Below are 11,040 nucleotides of genomic sequence, written 5' to 3'. Positions count from 1 at the left end.
TGGGGGTTGAGGAGGGCCACACTGGGGGCACATGTGTAGTTTCCAGGTGCGGATTGATGAGTGCGTGCGACAAATGGCCGACATCCTGAGCCAGGTGCGGGGCCCAGGGAACGCGTCCCCCAACGCACGGGCCTCGGTGACTCAGGATGCAGACAGTGTGCTCCGGCCTCTCATGGACTTCCTGGATGGCAAGTGAGTACAGCACCCAGTACTGTCCTGTAGGGACGAAGCAGGTAGAGGCAATCAGAAGAGCTGCTCAGGGAGGGGGCCTCTCAGCACTCACCCCATCCTGACCTGTGGCCTGGCCCTGCAGCCTCACACTTTTTGCCACTGTGTGTGAGAAGACGGTCCTGAAGCGGGTACTGAAGGAACTCTGGCGGGTGGTAATGAACACAATGGAAAGGATGATTGTTCTGCCTCCACTTACTGACCAGACGGTAAGGACAGCTCCTTTCCAGTTCCTCCTGCTGTATCTCCCTTACCCAGCTCCCTGCTTCCTGATGGAGTTTGCAGTTCTCTGGTTGAATGATTCTCTCCCTGCCCAGGGCACCCAGCTGATCTTCACTGCTGCCAAGGAGCTGAGCCAACTTTCCAAACTCAAGGTACTCTGGATACATGGGGTCCTTCTGCAGCCAGATGGGAAGGGCAGGGGTTGCCTGGGAGGGGGGAAATCTGAGCTCTGAAGACTGAAGAGGAGGAGAAGGAGAGAGGCATGCAGCTGTGGGCTGACAAGTGGGGGACCTTCATGACAGCCACAAGCTGTCCTGATGTTGTTGCTTTCTCTGGGGCTCCAGGACCACATGGTGCGAGAGGAAACACGGAATCTGACTCCAAAGCAGTGTGCCGTTCTTGACCTCGCCCTGGACACCATCAAGGTGGAAGACCCCCTCCTTCAGACTGCCTTCCTACCCTACCCTCTTGGTCCTGGCATTCCACTCGGCCAGATTAGGGGTCCCTCGGGCCCCCTCACATCCAGGAGAGAGTGGGTTTTGTATCTGTATCTTTCTGTTGCATCCACATTCCTCTTGGGAGCAACCAAAATGGTACCTCCTGTGTGGCCTCACGTGAATCACCAAAGAGCTAGAACATTTATTCTTGGCTTCTGAGGACACTTTAGTTCACTTAGTAACCTCATTGTCATTCTGGAATATTTCCCACTGGGAATTAATCTTCCAGATCCAATATCCCAGATCGGGCTAAGCTCTTCATTTATGTTTAAAATCATTTGGGTTTCAAAGCGTATTTTTTTCCCCTACAATGCATTCATTTATTCAACCAGACAACATGTGTCCAGGCACTATACACTAGGAAGGATGCAGAGAGAATCAGATATGGTTCCTGCATCAGGATACTTATAATCGGGTATAATTTGGTAATAACCAGACTATCATCCGGTATAAGGTGGTAATAAGGCAGGTACACATGGGCTGTGATTCAGGGCACTGGGGAGAGAGGTAGGTCATAGGTATAAAGTGCTCTAAGGGTTCCCAAGGGTAAAGCACCACTTCTGACTAACAAGCTTCTATCCTGTATCTGTGCCTGTCCATATAGATTCATCCATCAGACATCACGTCCAGAAGTGTGGCCATCCCTTACCACTCCTGCCAGATACTCACATAAGTCTCTGCACCTGAGAGACTGTGACCCTGGCTCTGTGTGGCATTCCTGATCTTGTTTATTGAACGACTCCCTGTCCTCTTCTGGCATCTTTGCCGGCCTCTGCTTGGATGTCCTTTCTCAGGATTTGTTGGGGAGCTGCCTCTCTGAAGGGAGATGATGCAGTAGCAGTTATTCTTGTCTTTCAGCAATACTTTCACGCCGGAGGCAACGGGCTGAAGAAAACCTTCCTGGAGAAGAGCCCAGATCTGCAGTCCCTGCGCTATGCCCTATCTCTGTACACACAGACCACAGACACCCTCATCAAGACCTTTGTGCGCTCACAGACTGCCCAGGGTAAGGCCCAAGGGTTTCAGGTCCCCACTCTCCTCCCTGCTATGTCTCTGCCCCTAGGGAGTCAGTCTCCTGTAGCCCTCAGGGAGGCTCCAGGGACTTCTTCAGAAAGCCCTTCACATATAGACATCAGGATTTTCTTGATGGACCCCAATACTTACCCCTACCTACCCCAGACTCATACCAGATAGGAATCCCAGAGATCTGGGAGATGTGCCTGAGCTTTCATTTCCCAACATCATCTGGCCAGTGCATGTGTCTTGAGCTCAAGGAGTATACCCTGTTTGATAGGAAAAATGTGTGAGGAAGCCTTGAGAATGAGTGGTTAAGATACTCGTGAAGTCTTACAGCTTTGGGAGCCAAAGATTTCCCAGATTCTCCAGTGTGGATGAGAAGAAGACTAAGAGGGGTGATCTGTGGGAGCAATTGAAAGCAGGGTATGGATCACGGGGCTGTACAGACCTGAGGCTCCAGCTTCGTGGGTGATGCTGGTGCACGGGGCACCCAGGCAGCTGGTTCTCGCCCAACGATTTCCAGTTCTCAGAACCCCTCCCAGTCTCCAGGCAGGCCCATTCATAGCCAAACACATCTGTACAAACACAGCTCAGACTGCAATTCAGACCCTGACCCTGAGGAGGAAGTCCTCTTGGGAAGGACCTTCAAGATGCAATCATTAATTGCTCCTTCCAGGGAAACCTAGGCCTGCTGCCCGGAGGAGTGAACTTGGCAGGGGCCTCGGGGTGGGAAGGCTTAAGCCTTACTGAGCTGTGAACTGACCCAGATTGGAAGAAGGAGGGGATCTAAGCAGTTAGGATGGGGTTGATGGAAGATTAAGAAATGCAGGGGGACCTGCAATACTGTTTCATTTTCCACATGTGTTCTTATTTCAAGCCCAGAGTGAAAAGAAAGAGCAAAAGGAGTTATGAGCCTTGCTCAACAAGATAGGGGGACCTTTCACAGAGATGAGTATGTGTAAAGGCCCATAACATCAGAGAGGCTAGGAGTTAATCTAAAAGGCTTTTCAGAGACACTGAGCTTTGAGCTAGATATAAAGATGAGGTGAGGCTGGACTGGGCACATAGGAAGTAAGACCAGGCAGGGGTGGTGACCATGGGGAGTCTGCAGTTGTGTGTATGTGTTCTACCCACTGCTTTGTCATTTGGAGCCTAGGAAATTAGAGCCTACAGCTTTCTTTATTGTGTCCTGCTGGTCTCAGAAACTTGCTGTATGTTCTACTGCCTCTGTCTGTGATTTGGTTGATGTGCAAACTGTTAAGTATAATTTGGAGCATTCACTGGCCCCAGTTCTTAGACTTCTCTCTGCACCCTGCTCCATCTCTGTGCTCCCTCAGACTATGTGTTAGAGCTGCTCTGAATGCCTGTGAACTTCTTAGACTCTAACTGATTCTTCTTTCTCTGTCCTACTGCTGCTACCTCTTGACTTGCCTGTCCTCACTCAGTGCATGATGGGAAAGGTATTAGGTTTACTGCTAATGAGGACATTCAGCCGGAAAAGGGTACGTTATACACCATGCAGATGTGAATCTAATACGGGCTAATACTGTCCCCTGTGAACTAGAATGAGCTGCTTAAGGTGGGGCTGAGGGAACCAGATGTCAAAGGTCAGAGGTTCTATCCCAAGTCTCAGAGTTGGGCAGTGTATTTGTATAGTCCAAGATGGGGTTAACAATAGTTGTCTTCAGAATTCCCCCACCACTCCATCTGAAGACAAAAAAAATTTTATCTGGAGTGCAGGGTACTGGGGTTTTCCCAAAATAGAGTGAGGCCTCTACTGAGGGGAGCCTGCAGACTGGCCAGGGGGCATTGGGGAGCTGTGTGTGGAGAGGTCCAGGTTTGAGTAGGAAGAAGTCACTGTGTGCAGGGCAGCCCATAGGTGGGAAGGAGCTGCTTTGGGCTGGATGGGACCCACATTGTTCTGCTGAGAAACCATGGGGTGGACACAATTCTCAGACAAAAATATAGGATGGCGGCACTGTCCTTTCCCATCATCTTTCAATGAAAAATTCTTCAGCCCAGGAGATAAGACAAGTTTGGAGAACCTGAGAGATTTCAGTTGTAGTTTTGGAAGAAGTTTCACCTAAAATGTTGTCACCCTGACTTGTATTTTTATACACAGCCTCATTCTTCATCCCCTTTCTTATCCTTTCCCCGTGGCTCACATCCCCATAGCTTCTGTGGGTGACTGCTTCTTGCTTTAGGGTGTAGGATAGTAGCCTCCCAGCTCTTGGTTTTATCTGGAGTAACTGGGCCTAAGGTCTTCAAGTTCTCCGGTAGGGAACCATCTGTCCCTCTGCCCACCAGGGTCCGGTGTGGATGATCCTGTGGGAGAAGTCTCTATTCAGGTGGACTTGTTTACACATCCTGGAACTGGGGAGCACAAGGTCACAGTGAAAGGTGAGTGGCATGGATGCACAGGCTTGAGACCTTTTCTTGCCCAGTGGCCCCATCAGTCAAAGGCAGGGACTGCTTATCCCAGTCCTTCAGCTTAGCCCTCCTCCAAGGGGAATCCCACCTGGGGGCTTAAGAACTGGGAATGCGTGATGGGTTACCTCACAGGTTTCCATATTTGTGTAGTGGTGGCTGCCAATGACCTCAAGTGGCAGACAGCAGGTATGTTCCGGCCCTTTGTCGAAGTCACCATGGTTGGCCCTCACCAAAGTGATAAAAAGAGGAAGTTCACAACCAAGTCAAAAAGTAACAACTGGGCTCCCAAGTACAACGAGACGTTTCACTTGTAAGTTATGGTTGGGGGATCTAAAGGACTTTGGGATGGGGGTGATCTGTAGAATAAGAATTAAAGAGAGGAGAGAAGGGATGGGCTGGATGGTGGCTGGGGTGAATTCATTTGAGGACGCCCTCATCTCTGGTCTCCTATCTTCCATCTACCCTGTGCTCACAGCCTCCTGGGAAATGAAGAGGGGCCAGAAGCCTATGAGTTGCAGATATGCGTGAAGGATTACTGCTTTGCCCGGGAGGACCGTGTGCTGGGGCTGGCTGTAATGCCTCTGAGGGATGTGGCAGCCAAGGGCAGCTGTGCTTGCTGGTGCCCCTTGGGCCGTAAGATCCACATGGATGAGACAGGCGTGACCATTCTCCGGATTCTGTCTCAGAGGAGCAATGACGAAGTGGCCCGGGAGTTTGTGAAGCTCAAATCAGAGTCTCGTTCTATGGAGGAGGGGAGCTGAGCACCCAGACTCCTGTGCCGACCAGAGGGCACCAGTTCCACCAGTCAGGGATAATAGGAGTTACTACATAGTCATCTTAGATCCTCACAGTCAAGAGGCTGATTCATTCAGTTAGGAAAGTTTAAGGGAAAATCTAGGGTGGTGTGAGTGTGGCTTTTCACAGAAAGGGTCTGAATCCCTGACCAGCAGGTCTGTGGTGCTAGGAGCTGGGCTGTGGGGCTTACCACACAGGGAGATTTTTCATGGAGGGGCAGACATTTCTGAGAGTGTCAGCCATTCTTGGTAGAGATCCTTCCACTCCCACATCCCTTTTTTCCCCCCCTCCATACCACACCTAATCCAGTTAGATCCATATATACCAATCATTAGAGGAACATGTTTAGAGGGCCTGGAGCTTGTGCCTAATGAGGTAAGTAATCCGTTGAGTCTACAGGTATTGCTGAGCCCTGTAGTCTGAACTGGAGTATGGCCAGGGCAGGAACACACAGAATAGAATGCAGACCATCCGTTGAGCAGAACCCAGCAGTGTAGAGTAGCTCAAGTGAGTACAGGGCATTGAGACTGAACAAGATATCTTTCAGCAGTGAGCTATGCTAATCCCTTCCCCCAGATTAGCTCTCATGAGTAGAACCAGGTTCACATGGTGCTTCAGAGGCCTGAGCAGAATTTCTTTGGAACCCAAGCACCAGGGGCCACCTGCCCAGGAGTCTCCCTACCTCACTCCTTTAGGAAGGGGAGTGATGCTTCAGGACATGAAAGGCTCTTAAGTATACATATCTGAGAGCTAGTTGAAGAATCCAGGAGAGAGGGCTTCTTCATAGATAAGCCCTGAACAAAGCCAAAAATTGTGGAAATCAGTCTAGAAGGAGTCCTGTTCACCTATGGCCACTGCCTTTTGGTGGTCCTTCCCCTTGCAGACAGAATCTAGCCTTTGTCCTCACTCCCTTTCATTTAGGTCAGCTGCTGTCCCCCTCATAAACCGTTCAACTCTACAGAAGGAACTTAGACTGTGATCCCTCTGTACAGGCTAAATTGGGGGGGGATGGGGAGCAGAGGGGGAGGGGGGCTCAACACTCCCAGGGAGTCATGTGGACTTCCCAGGCCCTTGCCCAGAGATGTGACATGATCCTTCAGTATCCTCATAGCAGCCTCTTGGACTTCTTGAGGACTCTGCATTAGCCATTACATGAAACAAGAAACGAAGCATCTTTGCTGTTTTAAATTGTATGTGCCATTGTTATAAGAAATTATTGACTAGTCTGTAATAAATTATCTTGTAGCAGCCTTTGGGATCTGGTAATTCCAGTAAAGTGTGGAAAGCTGTAGAAATGACTTTCTAATATAATGACAGATTTAGACCAGCGGCTCTTTCCTCCTCTCTGCAGTCACAAGCGGAGGAGCCTAACACAGCTAGGGGAAAGGGCAGATTTCTGAGAAAGGGGGCGTGGTGGGCGGGGGCTTGGGGAGGAGGGGTGTGGCGGGAGGCGGGGCTCTCTCTGGGCTGGTTAGTGGGGCTCCCGGGCACCTGCGCAGAAAGGTGCGTTAAGATGGCGGCAGTTCCCTGGAGTCGACGGCTGCGGAGCGATGGTGAGAAAGAGGCGCCCGAAGGTGGCGCCCGAGGAGAGGTTATAACCTTCTCCCTCCCAAGACTGAAGAGATTGTACCCCTCTTATCGCACTCTGTGTATTTCCCAGTAGCTGTCTGTCTTTATGCTTTCTTGTAAACTGTTCTCCCAATCCTCCACATCCCCATACTGGAGTATATGCGTTTCCTAGAGGCTTCAGAGACTTATCTGCCCAGATACCTAGCAGAGGGGATCTTCCCCCACAAATTCCTTCCCGAGGGTATCTGTCTAGTTAATAAAGCAGATATCCCCCAGACCCCCAGTCAAGGTACATTCCTACTAACTCAGGGAGTTTTCTGTCCACTTTTCCAACACTGTCCACAGAGTCTCTCAGAAGGAAACCGTGAATCCTATACCATATTTGACTTGAAAGTGGCACGTTTGCTATCATTCTTCTCTCATATGGAGCAGGAAACCTACCCCATAAGGAAAAGTCAGACTCTGGCTGATAGCCTACAAAAGACTTGCATATTTGAATTAGTAACTAACTTTTAAAAAACATTTAACATTTAAAAAATGCATATTTCCTGCTTTGGGGGAAAAACTGGAAAAACTTAATGTACCCAAAAAATGACAGGTGGTTGGAGCTCAGAGCAACTAGCAAATTAGTTTTCTACAGTTTATATAGACTCCAGGGACTTCTCTGGTGGTGCAGTGGTTAAGACTTTGCTTCCAACGTAGGGGGAATGGGCCCAGGAACTAAGATCCTGCATGCCACAAGTAATGGCCCCCAAAAAACACTGAGTAGACTCCCATTATTCCTTATTTTGTCATACTGGATTTTACATTATTTACCTGGTGCCTGGGAGGTATTTGAGTTTGTAATCCCTGATGTAAGACTTTGGGTAATTTTCTGTACCAATACTCTGAGCTCTTAATGGAAACTAAAATCCAAAGAGTCTGGATATATGTTTAGGTTATCTTTGGTTTCTGTGATACCCTGATTAGTATCAGAGGTCATACGAGTAGTTAAAACCCAGGGTGAAATCTGTATTAAAGTGTTCTTCATAAGAGAATTCAGTCAGAAGAACTGAAGATGGCTTCTTGGTGCATTTAATCTTGAAGAAATCATGTGACATCTCTCTGGTGGGGCCAGGCTGAGAAACAAGATGCTGTGTCTCTGAACACCTGGTTTTAAAAGGGCCTGACTTTGGTCTGTACTGAAAGTGATGTCTTAAAAGTGCTGTCTCCTTCACTCCAGACCACACAGATGGTAACTGTCTTCTCGGGGGGCGGGGGGAAATAACAAGCCTTGTTGTATCAAGAGTTGGAGGTATTCTGCAGACTGTATCTAATCAGAAGTGGAATAGAAGTACCTTTAAGTGGATTTTTTTTAAAAGCAAAATCATTTCTATCAGCATAAGTGTATAATTCACCTAGTCCTTGTGAATATTTGGGCTAGCTCCATGAATAAACCCCCCCCTTTTCTTGAAGCAGCATGGCTAAGCTAAAGAAGCAACATGGAGTAGTGGAGGTGGTATTGAAGTGGGAGTCAGAAGACATGAACAGGAGTCTCCGCTCTGCTACATACTAGTCAGGGGACCTTGACTTTGAACCCTTCAGAGGCTGTTGTTTGCATCTGTAAAACGGACTATGCATCCCTGCTGTGTCTACCTCAGAGGGATCAAATGGGCTTTTTAAAATTGGAAAGCACTTTGAAAACTATACATTTTCTTTAGGTGTATAAGGGATTATTATCATTATTACAAATGATCCTCTGAGCTCTGATAACTTCCAAGGAATTTGTCTTTCTGTGTCCTGGATTCAAAATCAATAAATATGTGCTGTGTGTATCATATGTACCAGGTACTCACCTAGGCATGGAGCCTAGTATTGAACAAAGCAAAGCCCATATGAATTCAGGAGTGAGTAATCATATTGAGTGCCTATTAGGTACCCAGTGCAGTATCACAGCCTGGTGAAATAGTAGGCAGAGATTAGATGATGAACCTAAGTCTGCAGCTGTATAGCTGTGAGAGTCTTTCCCTGTATGAGCCTGAACCTTTCCATCTGTAAAGTAAGGTGGTTAGACAAGGTAAAGTCTTCCCTGGTGGCTCAGTCAGTACAGAATCTGCCTGCAATGCGGGAGACCCAGGTTTGATCAGTGGTTTGGGAAGATCCCCTGGAGAAGGGATTGGCAACCCACTCCAGTATTCTTGCCTGGATAGAGGAGCCTGGTGGGCTGTATAGTCCATGGGGTCACACAGAGTTGGACATGACAGTGATAACATGGCTTCTGTAGTGACCCAGACAGTAAAGAGTCTGCCTGCAATGCAGAAGACCTGGGTTCAATCCCTGGGTCAGGAAGATCCTTGGGGAAGGGAATGACTACCCACTCCAGTATTCTTGCCTGGAGAATTCCATGGTCAGAGGAGCCTGGCAGGCTACAGTCCATGGGGTTGCAAAGAGTCAGACATGACTGAGTGACTTTCACTTCAGACAAGTAAAGTCTAAGGTTCTCTTGAGCTAAAATTTGTTTGTTTGGAGATTAAAATTGCTGAATTTCCCTGCAATGAGTTTATTGTCCTGACAGGATGGTCAGACTAACAGAGCCAACCAGTCTTAGAACTAAAAGGACAACAGAGTGCCAATGTCACTTGAGATTCAGCAGAATAGTAACAGCAGTGTTGCTCTGTGGGTAATAGAATGCTTAGACTTCTTGGGACACCATGTAGACATGGAAAGATGGGAAGCTTCAGATTAAAGGAGAGGAAGGAGACTTGATTGAAGACACTGGAAATTTAATGAGTGGAAGAACAAAGGAGAAGAACATGCCATTTATTGTTTAGTATATCAGTCAAGAGTCCTTGTAGGAAAATAATTGGTGGATTCAAAAGAATTTAATTGAAGAGAGTTTAACCAAAGGATAATTTACAGACGTATGATCATTGTTAACAAAAACTAAAAAGAAATGATGAAACCCAACAGTGGTGAATCAGTAGCACTCCTAGGCCTCAAGGGTAAGAAAGGAGAGTGTTGTTACTAGGGCCCAGTGAGACCTACAATTTGGTAGACTGTCTGACAGGAAGCTGTAGGCTTAAGTGTTAAGCAGCCATTATAAGGACTTAGACGAGGCAGCAGGAAAGTAGAGAAATAAATGCCCTAACCTTTCTCTTCTTGCCCTCTGGTCTCCAGCTGGTACCTGCAATTGACAAAACCCAGACAGATGCCCGGGGCAAGGTAGTTTGGATAATGTAGTTTATTGAGGTCAGCTTCCCAGAGCAGGGCAGAGGGAGTTGGCTGGAAGGAGGCCCAGCAAACAGAATAACCAGCATACAAGATATCTAGGGGAGGAAAAGTCACCACTATGGACTCTTTCTTTCCAAGGAAGTTATCCCTCTGTTCAAATTCAAAATCTACTCTTAGGCTTAGTCTCTTTAGCTGTCATTGTCCAATATTTTACTCAGTCCATGGAAATGGCGGTAGTATTGCCTTTGTCCTAGAGTGATTGTGAGGATCCTGTGATGTGACACATGAAAGTGCCTAGCACATGCTGGAGGCTCAGTGTATTTTAGTTCCTTCCTTAAAGCATGTGCCTAAATGGCTCCTTGGCTGAAATGCTTTTCCAGTCAAGACTTCAGAGGGTTGCTGGAACTGGAGTGAATGAAGGGGAGAATACCAGGAGATGAAGTCAGAACTCTAGCCCATTGTAATGACTTTGGCTTTTAATCAGAGTAAGGTAGGAAGTCATTGGAAAGTTGTGTAACTTCTGATATCAGGGTTCCTATTATTCACTAGGGCATCACTTGTTCATTTAAAAATATTTATTTAGAACATACCACATGCTATGTACTGTTTTAGGCACTGGAGATGCATTAATATGTAGTCCCTACCCTCAAGGATAATGCGGTCTTTAAAGGAGACAGATGACTTCAACTTAAAGTATAATATTAAGATATGAGTAAACATAGAAGCTCATAATAAGGACATCATCCTTGGGGCATCTGAAAGACTTCCTGAGCGTGATGATGTAAATTCAATCTTTCCCGTAGAACTTGGAAGTGAAAGTGAAGTCGCTCAGTCGTGTCCGACTCTGCGACCCCATGGACTGTAGCCTACCAGGCTCCTCTGTCCATGGGATTTTCCAGGCAATAGTACTGGAGTGGATTGCCATTTCCTTCTCCAGGGGATCTTCCTGATCCAGGGATAGAACCCAGGTCTCCCGCATTGTAGACAGACACTTTACCGTCTGAGCCACCAGGGAAGCCCTCAAATTAAATCTTTCCCGTAGAACTTAGCCAAGTCTAAACAGAGGGAAATG

The 11,040-nt window shown here is 47.6% G+C and overlaps 1 protein-coding gene across 2 annotated transcripts in view; it reads left to right on the top strand.

The window, feature by feature from the left end:
- UNC13B (unc-13 homolog B (C. elegans)) overlaps nt 1-6,439 on the top strand; it is a 226,051-nt gene extending 219,612 nt beyond the window's left edge. For both annotated transcript variants that reach the window (XM_010846104.1, XM_010846103.1), the window contains exons 32-39: nt 40-192; nt 314-437; nt 546-602; nt 795-875; nt 1,806-1,953; nt 4,272-4,364; nt 4,545-4,704; nt 4,870-6,439. In XM_010846104.1, the coding sequence (XP_010844406.1) occupies nt 40-192; nt 314-437; nt 546-602; nt 795-875; nt 1,806-1,953; nt 4,272-4,364; nt 4,545-4,704; nt 4,870-5,155 (1,102 nt within the window). In that variant the 3' untranslated portion in view covers nt 5,156-6,439. The remainder of the gene's footprint in view (nt 1-39; nt 193-313; nt 438-545; nt 603-794; nt 876-1,805; nt 1,954-4,271; nt 4,365-4,544; nt 4,705-4,869) is intronic.
- Nucleotides 6,440-11,040: the final 4,601 nt, after the last annotated feature.

This window comes from Bison bison, unplaced genomic scaffold (genome assembly GCF_000754665.1).
Source record: "Bison bison bison isolate TAMUID 2011002044 unplaced genomic scaffold, Bison_UMD1.0 scf7180017864230, whole genome shotgun sequence".
Lineage (NCBI taxonomy): Eukaryota > Metazoa > Chordata > Mammalia > Artiodactyla > Bovidae > Bison > Bison bison.
The sequence above is the reverse complement of the archived record's forward strand: the minus strand, read 5'-3'. Positions and strand labels throughout refer to the sequence as shown.